Source organism: Dendropsophus ebraccatus, chromosome 13 (genome assembly GCF_027789765.1).
Source record: "Dendropsophus ebraccatus isolate aDenEbr1 chromosome 13, aDenEbr1.pat, whole genome shotgun sequence".
In the NCBI taxonomy this organism is placed as follows: Eukaryota; Metazoa; Chordata; class Amphibia; order Anura; family Hylidae; genus Dendropsophus; species Dendropsophus ebraccatus.
This window is the reverse complement of record NC_091466.1, coordinates 82,383,927-82,403,537: the sequence shown is the minus strand read 5'-3', so window position 1 is coordinate 82,403,537 and position 19,611 is coordinate 82,383,927. Positions and strand designations below refer to the sequence as shown.

Genomic DNA, 19,611 nt, shown 5'->3' with positions numbered 1-19,611 from the left:
GTGATGAGTGATGAAAGCTGAGGGCAGAGTGATGAAAGCTGAGGGCAGAGTGATGAAAGCTGAGGGCAGAGTGATGAGTGATGAAAGCTGAGGGCAGAGTGATGAAAGCTGAGGGCAGAGTGATGAAAGCTGAGGGCAGAGTGATGAAAGCTGAGGGCAGAGTGATGAAAGCTGAGGGCAGAGTGATGAGTGATGAAAGCTGAGGGCAGAGTGATGAAAGCTGAGGGCAGAGTGATGAGTGATGAAAGCTGAGGGCAGAGTGATGAAAGCTGAGGGCAGAGTGATGAAAGCTGAGGGCAGAGTGATGAAAGCTGAGGGCAGAGTGATGAAAGCTGAGGGCAGAGTGATGAAAGCTGAGGGCAGAGTGATGAAAGCTGAGGGCAGAGTGCTGAGGGCAGAGTGATGAGTGATGAAAGCTGAGGGCAGAGTGATGAAAGCTGAGGGCAGAGTGATGAAAGCTGAGGGCAGAGTGATGAAAGCTGAGGGCAGAGTGATGAGTGATGAAAGCTGAGGGTTCACCGTAACCACCCCAGATTACCCGTGACCACCCCAGATTACCTGTAACCACCTCAGGTTGCCCATAACCACCCCAGACTGTCCGTAACCACCCCAGACTGTCCGTAACCACCCCAGATTACCCGTAACCACCCCAGATTACCCGTAACCACCCCAGATTACCCGTAACCACCCCAGATTACCTGTAACCACCCCTGGTTGCCTGTAACCACCCCAGACTGCCCGTAACCACCTCCAAATTACCCGGAACCACCCCACATTACCTGTAACCACCCCAGATTACCTGTAACCACCCCAGATTACCTGTAACCCCCCCAGATTACCTGTAACCACCCCTGGTTGCCTGTAACCACCTCAGGTTGCCCATAACCACCCCAGATTACCTGTAACCACCTCAGGTTGCCCATAACCACCCCTGGTTGTCCGTAACCACCCCGCGTTGCCTGTAACCACAGCAGGTTGCCCGTGACCACCCCATGTTGTCCGTAACCACCCCAGATTACCCGTGACCACCCCAGATTACCTGTAACCACCCCTGGTTGCCCCTAACCACCCCACATTACCTGTAATCTCATTTTTTAATTGTATTTTAGTAACTGCGCTATTCTAATAACTATTACTAGCTGCGGTTTTGCTCCAGCAAATTGGCGCTCCTTCCCTTCTGAGCCCTGCTGTGTGCCCATACAGTGGTTTATGCCCACATATGAGGTACTGTTCTACTCAGGAGAACCTGCGTTACAGATTTTGGGGTACATTTTTTCTCCTGTTCCTTGTGAAATTTTGAAATTTCAAACTAAATGAACATATTATTGGAAAAATTCTTAGTTTTTCATTTTTACTGGCCAGTTTTTAATACTTTCCTCCAATACCTGTGGGGTCAAAATGCTCATCCTACCCCAAGATGAATTCTCTGAGGGGTGCACTTTCCGAAATGGGGTGACTTTTGGGGGGATTCTATTCTGTAGACACTACAGGGGCTCAGCAAACGCACCTGGCGCTCAGAAACTTCTTCAGAAAAATCTGCAGAGAAAATGCTACTTGGCGCTCCTTCCCTTCTGAGCCCGGCTGTGTGCCCATGCAGTGGTTTATGCCCACATATGGGGTACCGTTCTACTCAGGAGAACCTGCGTTACAGATTTTGGGGTGAACTTTCTCTTCTGCTCCTCAATAAATTGAGAAATTTTAAACTAAAGGAACATATTATTGGAAAAATTCGAGTTTTTCATTTTTACTGTCTAATTTTGAATACTTTCCTCTAATACCTGTGGGGTCAAAATGCTCATCTTACCCCAAGATGAATTCTCTGAGGGGTGCACTTTCCAAAATGGGGTGACTTATGGAGAGATTTTACTCCGCTGACACTACAGGGGCTCTGCAAACGCACCTGGCGCTCGGAAACTTCTACAGCAAAATCTGCATTGAAAAAGCTAATTGGCGCTCCCTTCCTTCTGAGCCCGGCTGTGTGCCCATACAGTGGTTTACGCCCACATCTGGGGTACCGTTGTACTCATGAGAACCTGCGTTACAAATTTTGGGGTGCTTTTTCTATCATGTTCCTTTTTAAAATGAGAAACTTTAATCTAAACGTATATATTATTGGAAAATTTTAATTTTCCATTTTTTTACAGCCTAATGGTGAATACTTTGCTCCAGCCCCTGTAGGGTTAAAATGCTCATTATACCCCTAGATTAATTCTTTAAGGTGTCTAGTTTCCAAAATGGGGTCACTTATGGGGGTTTCCAGTATACAAGCCTCCTAAATCAACTTAAAAAAAGAACTGGTCCCTAAAAAAATCAGTTTTGGAAACTTTCACGAAAATGTGGTAATTTGCTGATAAATTTCTAACCCCCGTAACACCCGAAAAAAGTAAAATATGTTTATGAAATTATGCCAGAATAAAGAGGACATATTGGTAATGTGACTTAGTAACTAATTTATGTAATACGACTTTCTTTTTTTAGAAGCAGAGAATTTCAAAGTTCATAAAATGCTAATTTTTTAAATTTTTCATGATATTTTGATGTTTTTCACAAAAAACACACAAAGTAGTGACCAAATTTTGCCACTAATATAAAGTGCCATATGTGACGAAAAAACAATCTCAGAATCGCTAGCATACGTTACAGCATCACTGAGCTATAAGAGCATAAAGTGAGACAGGTCAGATTTTGAAAAATGAGCCTGGTCATTAAGGCCCAAATAGGCTTGGTCTTGAAGGGGTTAATATTGCAAAAACAACAAGTGTGATAACTAGGTTGGCTACTACATTGGACCAGCTTCCAAACCATTTCTCAAGCCATGAGGTAAAAGCATTATCATTTCCTGAGTTCTGAGCCAGTTCCTCTGATAAAGCTGTGAGTCCTTGTAATGCCTTTGTGATGCTTCCATCGGGCAGTGTTGTTGGGAATGAATGTGCAGCACGAAGCTCCGAACATCTTACAGACCCCTCCGAACATCTTACAGACCCCTCCGAACATCTTACAGACCCCTCCGAACATCTTACAGACCCCTCCGAACATCTTACAGACCCCTCCGCACATCTTACAGACCCCTCCGAACATCTTACAGACCCCTCCGAACATCTTACAGACCCCTCCGCACATCTTACAGACCCCTCCGAACATCTTACAGACCCCTCCGAACATCTTACAGACCCCTCCGAACGTCTTACAGACCCCTCCGACCGTCTTACAGACCCCTCCGAACATCTTACAGACCCCTCCGAACATCTTACAGACCCCTCCGAACATCTTACAGACCCCTCCGAACATCTTACAGACCCCTCCGAACATCTTACAGACCCCTCCGAACATCTTACAGACCCCTCCGAACATCTTACAGACCCCTCCGAACATCTTACAGACCGCTCCTTTTTCAGCTAAAATCATGTCGAGGGCCAGTCTGTTTTGCCAGGCCATTATTGGGGTGGAGCCTAGTTGTTCTGCAATTCCCTTGACAGCATCACGGGTGTAGTTGACGAATCTCTGTTGATTATAATAGAGATAGTTAATCCAATCTACATTTTTATTAATGGCGATCATAGGAATGAGATTCAAAACCTGCTGCTATCTGGTTTCTGGCTTTAAACTCATCTGGGACTCCTCTAGGAACTCCTATTGCATCAATATAGACATGTGGGTCAAAGGATGTTGGGAGTGATCTCTTACTACGTTTGTGATTGACCTCATTCCATTTAGGAGGGGAAAATATCTGGAAAGGCATAAGTATCTTAACCCCTTAGCGACCCATGACGTATCTGATACGTCATGGTGCCGCTCGGGGGGGTTCAGAGTGGCGCTGATCCCGGCTCGACAATAGATTGCTATGGCCTGCAGCAGGCCATAGTAATCTATGACCGATCTAATCGATCTTTGCTGTGTATATACTAGTTACAGTAAATCTTTGCTGTGTAGATACTTCTAGTTACAGTAAAAAAAAAAAGTAAAAAAGTGTTTTTATTAATAAAAAATCCCCTCCCCTAATAAAAGTCCTAATCACCCCCCTTTTCCCATTTTATAAATATAAATTAATAAATAAATAAACATATTTAGTATCGCCGCACACGTAATCGCCCGAACTATTAATTAATCACATTCCTGATCTCGCACGGTAAACGGCGTCAGCGCAAAAAAATTCCAAAGTGCAAAATTGCGCATTTTTGGTCGCATCAAATCCAGAAAAAATGTAATAAAAAACGATCAAAAAGTCGTATATGCGCAATCAAGGTACCGATAGAAAGATCACATCATGGCGCAAAAACTGACACCTGACACAGCCCAATAGACCAAAGGATAAAAGCGCTATAAGCCGGGGAATGGAGAGATTGTAAGGAACGTATATTTGTTAACAATGGTTTGAATTTTTTACAGGCCATCCGATACAATATAAGTTATACATGTTATATATCATAGTAATCGTAACAACTTGAGGAACATGCATAACAAGTCAGTTTTACCATAGGACGGACGGCGTAAATGCAAAACTCCCCGAAATCAAAACAAATTCGTTTTTTTTTTCAATTTGACAGCGCAAATGATTTTTTTCCGGTTTCGCAACATATGTTATGGAAAAATAATGCCTGTCATTGCAAAGTACAATTGGTTTCACAAAAAATAAGCGCTCATATACGTCTCTAGGTGAAAAAATGCAAGCGCTATGGACTTTTAAACTTAAAATGGAATAAGCAAAAGCGCAAAAACGAAAATAGGCTTTGACCTTAAGGGGTTAACTAAGGCCCACTGGCCTACCCATTCTGTCTGCATCCTGGGTCGGAGTTTCAGGTCTCCGCACATCCCCCAGATATCTGCATGCTCTTTTATTTGATTAATAAACCACCTATCTAGGTAATCGTCACTACTATTGCTCGGGTCAGTGAGTTGTACAATGTGCGAACAGTACCCTGGGGGAAAAGCACCAAGGGGTAGTCCTACACTATTGCGTTCAAAACAAGTCTAGTTCCCCGGGTACGGAACTACACCAAAGCCCATATGATCTTCCTCCTTTACTGCAGGATATAATAATGCTAGGGTTTTACAACGTGGGGCCATCTCATTAATAGGAACAGTTTCAGAGTACATCTTAACGATCAGTGATATCATCTAATGGAAAAGGTACAGTTCCTAAATGGGGACGAGCTGCAGCCCAGGCAATATCCTGAGAAAGGGCTGTACAACGTACCCATTCTACCCATAAGTTGGTATCGGAGAACCCAGTCTCGATGGCTAACTTATCTTCGTATTTAAGATTGTCTAAGTATTTAACACCAAATATTGGCAGAGGGGTAGGATTTGCCTGTGTATCCTTTCCCATTACCATTATCTTGAACTGACCTATGGGGTCTTTGCCCTCTACCACTGCTCCTAGGACATAAGTCCCTGAATCTTCTTGAGTGGGATTTCTAATTGATAGGAACAGAGGGTTACATCTATCATACCTGCAGTTATCAGATGGGATTGCTTTAATGAGTGTCATTCTCTGCAATAGGTTTTCCCCTTTGTTAACTCTAGCAGTTTTTGTTTCGTCTTGTTGGAACACAAAAGTAGGGATTTTATCAGTCTGAGGTTCTCCTTTTATACAATACACAAAACATATCACCACATGCAGGACAGTTACGCCCCTGAAGATCATTCTGGTGACGGTTCAGGCACTTTCTTGCAATGGGATGCGTGGATACCATTGGGTTTTCCTTCCAATTTGACAGCTGTGGCGGTGGTCAGCAGAACTTGGTGTGGACCTTCAAACCGTGGTTCTAGAGTTTTTCGGACGTGCTTTTTCACCACTACCCAATCTCCTGGCTGTAGAGAGTGGGTCGCCTCTATGCTGTCTGGATCTGGAAGAGAAGCAAACACTTGGGAACATATGTTAGATAATCGGTTTGTGAGACAGATAACATAGTCAGTAAGGTTACTATGCTGCATCTGGAGTTGTGGAAAATAAAGCCCTAGCCTAGGGGCATTTCCAAAGAGAATTTCATAAGGGCTGAGGCCTGTCCTTCGGTTAGGGGTATACCGAATGGAGAAGAGTGCTAGGGGTAGGCACTCTGTCCATGGCTTTTTCAGCTCAGCCATAGCTTTCTGCAGCTTAGATTTGATAGTTCCATTCAGTCTTTCTACTCTACCGCTACTTTGTGGATGGTAGGCTGTATGGAAGGCTTGCTCAACGCCCAGGGCCCCCATGATTTCCTTCATGACCTCCCCTGTGAAATGTGTACCACGGTCACTTTCAATTGTCTCTGGGACCCCATAACGACAAATTGTTAATCAATTTCTTGGCAACAGATTTCGCAGTGGCTTTGGCCACTGGATATGCCTCTGGCCATCCCGAGAATAGGTCTACACACACTAGTACATATTCAAGGGTCCCAACTTTGGGTGGTTGGATGAAGTCGATTTGTCTTTGGAAGGGGAAATTGGGCCTGGGGGTGTGTCTCAAAGGTGTTTTACAGTTTTTCCCACATTGTGATGGGCACAAATCATACAAGCTTGGGTAAACTTGGCTGCTGCAACACTAAATCCTGGGGCATGCCAATATTTATTCACCAGATCAGACATTGCAGTCTTTGACAAGTGGGTGTTACCATGGGCGGCCTGAGCTGCGGCAGTAAACAGGGCACAGGGTAAACACAATTTCCCTTTTATTTCCCATGCTCCTTCAGGGTTCATCTTAGCTCCTTTCTCTTCCCACCCAGACTTTCCTTCCTTACTGGCTTGAGATTGCAATGTTTTAAGCATTTCAAAATCAACTGGCAGGGAAATGTCTTGTTGTACGGCTGCAATCCCTGCAGGGTCATGTCTGGGATTTTGTGCAGCAGCTTTCGCTGCCTGATCAGCCCGATGGTTCCCTCGAGCTTCAGGGGTTTTGTCTGAAGAGTGGCCTTTGACCTTAACAATGGCCACCTTCTTTGGCAACAGCAAAGCATCCATTAGGGCCTTTACACCCTTGCTATTTTTAATTGGCTTGCCATTTGCTGTGAGAAAGTCTCTAGCCCTCCAGATGGGACCATAATCATGGGCAATCCCAAACCCATATCTGGAATCGGTAAATATGTTAGCAGTTTTTCCCTCTGCATATCTGCAGGCCTCTTCCAAAGCCTTGAGTTCGGCCTCTTGTGCAGACATATGAGGAGGCAGGGGTTCTGCTTTGACGATTTCATGTTGGGTAACAACTGCGTACCCCGTATAAAATTTTCCCTGGACAACATACCGCGATCCATCCACAAAGAGCTCGATTTCTGGGTTTTCTAGGGGGGTGTCTACCACATGATCAAACCCTGCCGTCTCTTGGGACATTAACTGGAGACAGTCATGTGACTCCTCCGAGTCAGGAAGATACTGTGCTAGGTGACTCATACTACTACTCCCTCCCCCCTCCAGAGGCAGCAGAGTAGCCGGGTTCAGGGTTGTGCACCTTTGAATGGTGACATTTGGTGGCATAAGGAGTGCACATTGAAGTCTAAGGTGCCGGGCAGTGGAGAGGTGCTTGGGCTGCACTTGTGTTAGAATGGCAGTGATGTCATGTGGGGCAAGTACTGTAACAGGGTAGTTCAGTACAATGTCAGAGCTTTTATCAAGCATGAGGTGCACAGCTGCAACAGCACGGGCACAAGACGGAGCTCCTCTAGCTACTGGGTCAAGTCTGGCAGAGTAATAGGCCACAGGACGTTGTTTGCCCGCCCTTGCTTGAGTGAGGACAGCTGAGGCGTGGCCAAGAGACTCAATAGTGCAATAGAGTCTGAAAGGATTGCATAGATAATAGAGACACAGCATTTGACTCTGCATTGGCAACTCCCTATGGGCGTTCCATTTGCTGAGAGCGTCCATTTGTTTCCTCCTCTCTGGGGCGGAGAGGTGCACGGCACTCACGCCTAAAATGTCCATATCTCCCACAGTTTAAACACCTACCCCTGTGTCGAAATATTCCTCCCTTTCCCTCTTTGGGTGGAGCTGATAAGCAGCCACACCCGCTCTAGGTCTTTTGGGGAATTCTACTTCCACTCCTTTAGCAACTTGCAACAGAGTAGGAGGTTGTAGAGACCTCCACTCAGGTCTGGCCCATACCAAACCTTTACGAATGTTTTCTCTAAGACCCTCTACAAAAGCAGCAGTCAAAATTCTACCGTGCATCTCTGAGGTATTTTCAAAGCCCAAATCCATCCATCTCTGCTGCAGTCTAGTATAAAACTTCTCCACACTCTCTGTCTTGTCTTGTTGCATATCAGACAAGGTGGCTGACTGATCTGCTAGCCTCTTCCTCCCCCACTCAGTGAGTCTAACCCAACTCCTCTGGATTAGGAATTCTGCTCATTATTGCTAGCATCTCACTAGGGGGCCAATCCCATAACTTGGTTGTCGGGATGTGCGCCAAAAAGGATTTGATCTAGATTTGTTTGGCGCAGATGATGTTCTATGGGACCTAAAATCTCTATCTTCCAAAACCCTTGCTGCACTTTCCTGTGACTGTGGTGCACTTCTATCTGAATAGGGTAGAAGTGACGGTGGATTACTATATTCAAGGGGTGCATCAGAGGCACCTCCCGTTGTCATTATAGGTGCAGCTGCAGTAGGCATACTTGGTTTTGGTGGTACATATAATTGGGAAGAATTATTTGCACATAAAATAGGGTAAAGGCCAGTTCTGGCTGTTATAGCTGGACTTAGCCAGCTTTTGGGTGTAGTACATTTACAACAAATCTCTCTCCAGTTAGGATTCTTTGGTCTACAACTACACTCCCAACCCCCACCATATGGGGGTGGAGCAGTATGCACCATAGAAGGTATACCATTTGGAATTGAAGTTGGGGAATAGAGGGGATTTCGGATTGGAATGTTTTGCACGATGGAGGGAGTTCCTGTTGAAAGAGCATTACACACGGTGGTGGGGGCTGCCTCACCCTGTGCTGAAGAGCTAACACACTCTTTGTTTTCAGACATCTTCTCATATAAAAACTGCCCATCTTTCTCAATTTCTTTTAACTTTCCATCAGTCACTTCTAAAGATATCTTCCACCATAATTCTGCTTGTTCTAGACGATTATTATCCTTCAACCAATATCTCTTTCCACAATTCTTCCTTCAATCTACCACCTTTCGGCATCCCTAAGGCTTGCATGAACGATTTTAACTTTTGAACTGCATCTTTACCTTCTCTATCCTCCATCAATTGGGCAGCTGTTACGCTACCACCTGTAACATTAGAATTACCCATTTTTCAAGACTTAGTGGACTCTAAACACACACGCAGCTCCTCAACGGCTGACTAATACTCAGCTCGACAAGGGCTGACCAGTACTTAGTGGACTCTAACCACACACGCAGCTCCTCAACGGCTGACTAATACTCAGCTCGACAAGGGCTGACCAGTACTTTTTTTTTTTTTTCAGCTCTCTGCACTCGGCTGACTAATACTCAGCTCAAGAGTGAGGCTGACCGAGCTCTACTCGGCTCCCTCCTGGCTGACCAATATTCAGCTCATAGAGGGGCTGACTAATTTATGGGTTCTTTATTCACAGTTACAGACAGTTCTAACTCACTTTCTGTTTATATGCAATTTCTTTATGCAGTTTCTATATAACATCCTCTAGAGGGAGCCCTTACACAATACACCATACTACGTATTACGTCTCACGTACTGCGTTATATCCGAATGGTACCGGATATTCTTTCTACAAAACACAGACTTTTAGCACTACCAACACAAAGAGGGGATCTTAGGGTTCTTAATTTAGATCCAGCACAATTGAACCCTAAATAGCGTTAGGTCAACACTCAGAAACAAGCCAAACGGGGACTTAGAGGAGAGTAAGAAATAAGGCTTTCCATTCGTCCCTTCGGCAGCACAACAGAGGGTTAACATTATTTCTCTTTTCCTACTAACAGAAGAACCAATCATAGTAATACAAGTATACTAGCAATTAAGAGTAATTAGCACCAGGCACCTCCCCCTTAGCTATATAACACCCTAGAGAACACACATCAGCGTGTTTTTTTCTTCTGTTTTTTTTTCTGCTAAGAAGAACCTTCGCTTATTCAGAAACCCCTGGCATACCGAGGGGGTCCTCGGCTCAGCCGGTCCCTGCACATACCTCTGATCCTGTTGAGGTCTAGGAGGTAAGGGTATTGCTCCCGGCTCTACTCTCTGGGGAGGGTCTCCGGTGATGCAGTGGCTGGGCTCTTTCTACAGCAGGGTTGCTGATAGTCTGTCGCCCCGCAGCCATGCCGTGTATTTGCAGGGGGAGGGGTCCGGCACATGGAGTATCGCTGTGTGTGGGACATAACCTCTCCTGAACATGGCGCTGCGCCACAAACTTTTGGATACTCCTGGCTGACTATACGTGCGGTGGGCTCCGGGAGGGGGTGGGGCTTGGCTCCGGTCCCCGCACTTGTAGTATCGGCGGGTGCGGGGGTCTTTCCGGGACTAGGCTCTGCTCACTCTGGAGTTCTCTGCCCCACTTCCTGTCTTTATGGCTTCACTCTGCTGAGTGTCTGCCCCACTTCCTGTCTCCATGGCTGCACTCTGCTGAGCGTCTGCCCCACTTCCGGTCATGTGGCAACCTGACTTCCTGTGGTGACGTCATCAGGGCCGAATACCGCGGTTGGCTGGTTTTTGGCAAGTCCGGCCTCCTCATTTGCCCAGGAAGGAGATTTAAAGGTGCTGGGGACTAGGATTAGCTCCCAGCACTCTGCCAGGAGCGCCTACTTTGTGCACATTAGGTATGTCAGCAGGGTTAAGGCTGATGTTTTTTTTTTTTACCTGCCTTTTTATCTATCTGTGTCTTCTATCCGCTTATCCTACTGCTTGCCTCTTAGGATGGACAACCAGCGGGACCATTCCTCATCGGGGAAAAGGAGACGCAAGGACAGACACAGGATGTGTCGCAGCTGCAACCAACCTCTGCCAGACGACTGCGCTTCTGATGTCTGCCAAAATTGCGCTGCCCCGGTTCCTCACGGTAGCATGCAGTCAGAAGCCAAAGAATTCATGGGATGGTTTAAAAACCAGCTTTCCGGAATCTTCAATGAGGTACAAAAACGTCATCATGAGGTACCGATGTCTCAAGCCCTTGTCCCGGCTTCTGTTCTCTCCTCACCATGCCAGTCCTCTCAGGATGAGGAGGACTCGGTCTCTGAGGCCGACTCTGACAAAGGTACCCCGGATCGAGGTCTCCCTGATGATTATTATTTGCTGCAGAAAGATCAAGTGGCTACTCTGATCAGTGCAGTTAAAAAAACAGTGGAGGGCGAACCTAGTTCTTCCAAGCTTCCAAAAAAAAGGCTCTTTTTTATTTTTCAGAGAGTTCCCATCACGCCCTGCCCAACCAACCGCTGTTGGACCCCCTCATGCAGGCCGAGTGGGCGAAACCAGAGAAAAAGGCGGATCTAGGTTCCAGGTTTAAGTCGGTCTATAAGTTAGACCCTGGGTGTTCAGAAGCGTGGGATTCCACTCCCAGTGTTGATTTGGCGGTCGCCAGGTTGTCCAAAAAGTCTATGTTTCCTTCTGACGAGTCTGCGCTTCTGAGAGACCAGATGGACAGGCGGGCAGATGGTTCTCTTAAGCGGATATACCAGGGGGCCGCCCAAGCTGTTAAAGCTTCTATCGCTTCTGTGTCGGTCAGTAGAGCACTCAGGGTCTGGCTGAGCCGGTTGTCCAAGGATCTCAAGGATGGGGTCCGACGGGAGGATATTCTAAAAGATATCCCTGATATGAAACTGGCTGCCGAGTTCCTGTCGGACTACCCCCTGGACATGATCCGCCTTAACGCTAAGTTGTTGGCCTCGTCCACAGCGGCAAGGAGGGCATTGTGGTTGAAGGAATGGCAAGGGGATGTTTCTTCCAAGAACCATTTTTGTTCCTTGCCATTTCAGGCTGGGAACCTTTTTGGCCCTCAACTTACCCCCATCCTGGAGGGTATGAGCTCTAAGAAAGGGGTGGATTTTCCTCAGCCCCCAAGGAAGCCTAGGTTTCGTCTGCAGCAGAAGCCCTTTCGGAGGTCTCCAGCTAGAAAAAGGTTTCAGCAAAAGTACAAGCAGAATAAGTCCAATTACCAGGCCAATACATCATCCTCATATAAGAAAAAGCCCTCTTCGGGAGGAACAAAGGGCTCATCCTTCTGACGCCAGGAGGATCGTGGGGGCCAGACTCGCTCAGTTTGCTGCAGTCTGGTTTCAAACATCATCAGACTCCTGGGTCCACTCTGTCATCAGCAGGGGCTACTCCCTAGAGTTGGCCAGTATACCCCCAAACACCTTCTTCCGCAATCACAGCGGTCCTCATGTCCTCGGCCTTGTTCAAAATTTTGTGAAGAAGGGAGCCCTCGAGGAAGTTCCTCGACACCAAAGAGGCTTCGGCGTCTACTCACGGGTTTTCGCCGTCCCCAAAAAAGGGGGTTCTTGGAGGCTGGTAATAGACTTAACATTCCTGAACACCTTCCTGGTAAAGAAACACTTCAGGATGGAGTCAATAAGATCAGTCGCCGCAGTCCTGCATCAAGACGACTATATGGCGACCCTGGACCTCAAGGACGCCTATCTACATGTGCCGATCCTCAGAAGTCATCGGAGGTTCCTAAGGGTCGCAATTTCATCAGGAGACCAGACGCGTCACTACCAGTTTACCTGCCTCCCTTTCGGCCTGTCGTCCGCTCCCCGGGTCTTTACCAAGGTTGCGGTAATCTTGGCTGCCCACCTCAGACTCCGGGGAGTCTATATCATACCATACTTGGACGACTGGCTGGTCAAGGCCTCCTCTCCAGCAGTTCTGATTCAACATCTACGTCTGACTCAGGAGACTCTAGAGAATCATGGCTTCATCGTCAACAGACAAAAATCGTGCCTCACTCCAGCAAGAGTTTGCAGGTTCCTGGGCTTCAACATCAACTCGATCTTGATGAAACTGTTTCTCTCTTCGGAGAGATCGGAACGATTGGTGACAGAAATCTCTCACTTGCTTCGGGGACCAGAGGTGACGGTTCGCTCTGCCATGAGCGTTCTGGGGCTTATGACGTCTTCGCTAGACGCTGTTCCTTGGGCCAGAGCTCACCTCAGGCCACTGCAGCTCGACATCCTCACGCAGTGGAACAGGAGGCCTTGGGGGCTGGACAGGTTGTTGAGACTATCGCCCCCCACGAGGTCAGATCTCACATGGTGGCTCCGGCCAGACAAGATCTCGGTGGGGAAGTCTATGTCCAGTACCCCGCGTCTGGTACTGACCACAGATGCGTCAGCCATAGGTTGGGGGGCCCACTTGAACTGCAGGTGGGTCCAAAAAAGGTGGTCCAGACAAGAAGCCTCGTACTCGTCCAACCGCAGGGAACTGCGAGCGATCCGCCTAGCCCTGCGTCATTTCGCTCCTCTGGTCCATCACCAATGCATCCTAATTCAGTCAGACAACCTCCCTGCAGTGTTTTATGTGAACAAGCAGGGAGGCACCAGGTCCCCAGGTCTAATGGAGGAGTGCAGTCTCCTAATGTCGTGGGCAGAGGATCATCTCCTAGACCTTCATGCAGTTCATATCAGAGGGTCTCTCAACATTCAAGCAGAACTTCTGAGCAGAGAGCAGCTGAATCCAGCGGAATGGAGTCTTCATCCGGAGGTGTTTTCTCATCTAGTCAACATGTTCGGGGAACCTCAGCTGGACGTAATGGCGACGAGACTCAATCGCAAGACGAGAACTTTTTGCTCAATATACAGGGCAGACAAGCCAGACTTCCTGGACGGTCTATCAATCCCTTGGAGTCAAAAATTCATCTATGTCTTCCCACCATTTCCTCTGATCATGAAAGTTCTGACCAAAGTCAAAGGGGACAAGGCCTCAGTCCTGGCGATCCTACCTTACTGGCCCAGGAGGGCATGGTTTCCCCTGGCTGTGTCTCTGGCCAAGGGGCGATTCTGGGAAATCCCGTTGAGACCGGACATTCTCTTACAAGCAGGCCTTTACCATCCATGTCCGGAGAGACTGAGACTGACGGCGTGGCTACTGACAGGCTAACCCTTCAGTCTATAGGGTTATCGGAGGACGTCATGCACATCCTGTCGGCCGCACATAGGCCCGCTACGGTAAAAGTTTACAGCCGTATCCTGAAGAAATTTAACTCTTGGTGTAATCTCCGTAATATCCTCTCTCCATCTGTTTCGCATGTCTTGGAATTTCTCAAAGAAGGTTTCAACATGGGCCTCAAGTTTAACACTCTAAGAGTCCATTTTTCTGCGATTAATCATCATTTTGACGGTGCTTTCTCTAACTCGACTCTGGTCACAAAATTTTTTAGAGCTCTAAAGAATCTTCGCCCTCCGGTCAAGAGTCCTTTACCTTCCTGGGACTTGCCATTGGTGTTAGAGGCTCTGTCTCAACCTCCATTTGAGCCTTTTCAGACAGCGGACATCAGATCTATATCCTGGAAGACTCTATTTTTGGTGGCCATCACCTCAGCCAAGAGGGTAGGAGAGATACAAGCTCTCTCAGCGGAACATCCGTTTCTGAGAGTTATGCAAGACTGCCTAATCCTCCGTATGAGACCCTCTTTTCTCCCTAAGGTGGCATCCCTCACCAATATCAATCAAGAGATTTTTCTGCCAGATTTTTTTCCAGACCCCCAGAATGAGACTCATGCCAAACTCCATACCCTAGATGTTAAGCGTGCTGTCTTAGGCTATCTGGATAAAACAAAGGACTTTAGACGCTCGGACTGTCTTTTTCTCCAATATGCTGGGCCCAACAAGGGAAAATTAAGGGCACCATTGCCCAATGCTACTCGTCCTCAGGTCTATCGGCACCAGAAGGCATCAGAGCTCATTCAACCAGATCGACAGCTACTTCCTGGGCGGAACTAGCACAAGTGTCCATGGACCAAATCTGCAAAGCAGCTTCATGGTCATCACCAGGGACCTTCATCAAGCACTACAGGATAGATGTCCTTCCTAACAGAGAGGCGTCCTTTGGCAGGAGTGTGCTGGAACTGGCGACTACGTAAAAACCCTCCCTCTATTTCCATTGCTTTATATGTCCCTCTGTTGTGCTGCCGAAGGGACGAATGGAAAGTTTAGATTTTACTCACCGAAATCTCTTCTTTCCATGACGTCCCAAGGCAGCACAAGCTACCCACCCTCATTAAATAATATTGCTGCATACTTCACGCTGATGTGTGTTCTCTAGGGTGTTATATAGCTAAGGGGGAGGTGCCTGGTGCTAATTACTCTTAATTGCTAGTATACTTGTATTACTATGATTGGTTCTTCTGTTAGTAGGAAAAGAGAAATAATGTTAACCCTCTGTTGTGCTGCCTTGGGACGTCATGGAAAGAAGAGATTTCGGTGAGTAAAATCTAAACTTTCTTACCTGCTGCAGCTGTGATCTCATCTAATGTTCCTCCTTAAAGCTTATCTCTGGTACGGTTGACCAGACGCCATTTAGATCTAGATCATCCGAGTCACGGCACCAAAATTGTTATCGCACTAATAGCGATTTCTTCCTCTTTGTGCGGTATCCAAATTATATCAAATAATAGTATGAGCGCTCATCCAGATTCACACAGACACCAATAGCAATTGGTATCAATGCAAAAAGGTTCTGCTTTATTACACAAACAACAGTTCTTATACTAGTTATGACGTACAGGAAAAGGTGGTTACATCATGGGTTAATACTGGCACAATTGGCTATTTGCCTACTCGGGAGGGTCTTATGCTGATGAGTTCCTAAGTTATCTGACACCCAAGACCACTCGTATCCCCCCCTCCCAAGTCCTAAGAGAACAAAGACACATTCAAGTATATATATAATGATTTCCATATGGCAGTACGAGCTATACCTGAGTATACATATACATATAGATATTTTTCAGACTATATCTCTCACAGTATACTTATACCGAGCAGGTACACCTTCCGTATGATTACATTGAGCAGGCACATGTGCTTCACTATGATCTGCGAATTCTGCCTGTTAGACGCCTTCCGTATGCTTACAGCGAGCAGGTACACCTTCCGTATGCTTACAGCGAGCAGGCACATGTGTGTCACTATGATCTGCTGTCACTGTTCTGTGAATCCTGCCTGTTAGACGCCTTCCGTATGCTTACAGCGAGCAGGTACACCTTCGTATGCTTACAGCGAGCAGGCACATGTGTGTCACTACAATCTGCTGCCACTGTTCTCTGAATCCTGCCTGTTAGACTCCTTCCGTATGCTTACAGCGAGCAGGTGCATGTGCGTCACTATGATCTGCTGCCACGGTCTGCTTCCTCAATCTCCCTCATTGTGTTTTGCAGGGAGTCGGAGAATCACAGCGCAGCGCCCCCCTCTTCCGGCAACAGCAACAGTACCTCCCCCCTGTCATCAGAGATGAGGCACAACCCAGACCAGGTAAGTCCATCAAACTGCAGCCTCATCGTAACAAACCTCTGACGTATCATAGAGACATGTGATTGGTCCGGGCTGAGTGTTCACACTTGTACTGATCGGGATCCATAAGTCTATGGAGCCCAACTCTTTTCATTGACATAGAGTGGATGACGCTCCTGTGCGCTCCACTCCCCGCTCGTTCTCACAGTTGTTATGGACGTGAACACTCAGACCTGGCCCAATCAAAACTTTTAACATGTCCCTATGACATCAAAAGTTTTTTTATGATGACAGGTACATGGTAACTTTAGGGTCACCATCCACTTTAGACTTTCAGCAGATTTGGCCGTCAATCTAAGTGTCTGTCTAGAACAGCCACTGACAGGTGATGTCTCCTTTGTTCAGGGAGAGATAAGCTGCTGTCGGAGCTCCCACAGGAATGCCTGGCTGTGCTGAATATTCCTGTGTATGGGGGGGGGGGGATTGACAGAAGGCATACCTGACGGCTGAATGATTATTGAATGTTATTGAAAGTGTATGACCAGCTTTACAGCAAGTCCCGTAGATATAGACTTCTGTGTGTATATATATATATATATATATATATATATATATATATATATATATATATATATATAATTGATTTCTAAATGCTGGTAGTAACTGGTTAGGCAAGATGGCCGCCCCCACAATAATATAAAGATGGGACCTATCTATCTTCTCAGCTTGTGGACATCCAGCATGGTGTCCTCCAGCCGGCTCCACCCTCTACTAACCAGCTGGGTGTGGTGCGGAAGCTGTCTGTGTCCCGCACGATCCGGTATGTAGGACACTGTGTGTGTGTGTGTATTGGGGGGAGGGGGATTACAGTGAAGTTCATGTAACATGTCACTCTCTCCTCCAGGGTGTTGTCAGCAGATGGACACAAGACTCCCAGCACGCTGCTCAGCAGTGACTCCGGTTCTGCGCTCCTCTACAACCCAAACACAAACATCACCCCTGCAGGCCTCCCTGATGGAACCCAGATTGTGTTTGCAAGATCCAGACCACCAGTCCCCCCTCCCAGGACATCCACCAAAGTCCAGAAGAGGACAGTGGTCTGTTCAACATGACATCCCCTACCAAGACACCCCCTCCTCCCAGGACATCCACCAAAGTCCAGAAGAGGACAGTGGTCTGTTCAACATGACATCCCCTACCAAGACACCCCCTCCTCCCAGGACAGCCAGGAACACGCAGAAGAGGAAGGTGGTCTGTTCAACATGACATCCCCTACCAAGACACCTCCTCCTCCCAGGACAGCCAGGAACACGCAGAAGAGGACGGTGGTCTGTCCAACATGACATCCCCTACCAAGACACCTCCTCCTCCCAGGACAGCCAGGAACACGCAGAAGAGGATGGTGGTCTGTCCAACATGACATCCGCTACAGAAACACCCCTTCCTATCCCAGGACAGCCAGGAACACGCAGAAGAGGACGGTGGTCTGTCCGACATGACATCCGCTACAGAGACACCACCTCCTCCCAGGACAGCCAGGAACACGCAGAAGAGGACGGTGGTCTGTCCAACATGACATCTGCTACAGAGACACCACCTCCTCCCAGGACAGCCAGGAACACGCAGAAGAGAACGGTGGTCTGTCCAACATGACATCTGCTACAGAGACACCACCTCCTCCCAGGACAGCCAGGAACACGCAGAAGAGGACGGTGGTCTGTCCAACATGACATCCGCTACAGAGACACCCCCTCCTCCCAGGACAGCCAGGAACACGCAGAAGAGAACGGTGGTCTGTCCAACATGACATCTGCTACAGAGACACCACCTCCTCCCAGGACAGCCAGGAACACGCAGAAGAGGACGGTGGTCTGTCCAACATGACATCCGCTACAGAGACACCCCCTCCTCCCAGGACAGCCAGGAACACGCAGAAGAGGACGGTGGTCTGTCCAACATGACATCTGCTACAGAGACACCACCTCCTCCCAGGACAGCCAGGAACACGCAGAAGAGGACGGTGGTCTGTCCAACATGACATCCGCTACAGAGACACCACCTCCTCCCAGGACAGCCAGGAACACGTAGAAGAGGACGGTGGTCTGTCCAACATGACATCCGCTACAGAAACACCCCTTCCTATCCCAGGACAGCCAGGAACACGCAGAAGAGAACGGTGGTCTGTCCAACATGACATCCGCTACAGAGACACCACCTCCTCCCAGGACAGCCAGGAACATGCAGAAGAGGACGGTGGTCTGTCCGACATGACATCCCCTACCAAGACACCTCCTCCTCCCAGGACAGCCAGGAACACGCAGAAGAGGACGGTGGTCTGTCCGACATGACATCCGCTACAGAGACACCCCCTCCTCCCAGGACAGCCAGGAACACGCAGAAGAGGACGGTGGTCTGTCCGACATGACATCCGCTACAGAGACACCCCCTCCTCCCAGGACAGCCAGGTACACGCAGAAGAGGACGGTGGTCTGTCCGACATGACATCCGCTACAGAGACACCACCTCCTCCCAGGACAGCCAGGAACACGCAGAAGAGGACGGTGGTCTGTCCGACATGACAACCGCTACAGAGACACCACCTCCTCCCAGGACAGCCAGGAACACGCAGAAGAGGACGGTGGTCTGTCCGACATGACATCCGCTACAGAGACACCCCCCCTCCTCCCAGGACAGCCAGGTACACGCAGAAGAGGACGGTGGTCTGTCCGACATGACATCCGCTACAGAGACACCTCCTCCTCCCAGGACAGCCAGGAACATGCAGAAGAGGACGGTGGTCTGTCCGACATGACATCCGCTGCAGAGACACCACCTCCTCCCAGGACAGCCAGGAACATGCAGAAGAGGACGGTGGTCTGTCCAACATGTGTACTGCTGTGGCCCCTTACGTTCCGATTGTACAAGGATCTTTTTTTATTTATTTTTTTACATTTTTAGTAAAAAAGACAAACACGATGTTGTGTGCTGTCATTTCCTTGCTGGGGGGGGGGCATATACATCTTCATTACAATGACCCCCTCTTATTGGGGCTTGGCTATGCTGCTATGGGTGACTGTTTGCCAGAGGTCAACAGAAAGGACCACACACAATGATTGTAGCCTTCTGAATCTATTCTGTCTGTACAAAATGTGCTTCATTACGGCTCAAGTCTTTTACTTGAGGTTTTGCTTATAGTACACAGATTGTTGTAAAGCAGCAGCATGTGGGGAGTGTTCTGTGTCAATTCTGCATAATTTTTAG

At 47.9% G+C, this 19,611-nt stretch overlaps 1 protein-coding gene across 2 annotated transcripts in view; it reads left to right on the top strand.

The window, feature by feature from the left end:
* The window catches only part of TTLL5 (tubulin tyrosine ligase like 5), a 92,417-nt gene extending 73,091 nt beyond the window's left edge, over window positions 1-19,326 (top strand). For both annotated transcript variants that reach the window (XM_069950490.1, XM_069950491.1), the window contains 3 exons: window positions 16,278-16,371; window positions 17,076-17,170; window positions 17,255-19,326. In XM_069950490.1, the coding sequence (XP_069806591.1) occupies window positions 16,278-16,371; window positions 17,076-17,170; window positions 17,255-17,462 (397 nt within the window). In that variant the 3' untranslated portion in view covers window positions 17,463-19,326. The remainder of the gene's footprint in view (window positions 1-16,277; window positions 16,372-17,075; window positions 17,171-17,254) is intronic.
* The last annotated feature ends 285 nt before the right edge of the window (window positions 19,327-19,611 follow it).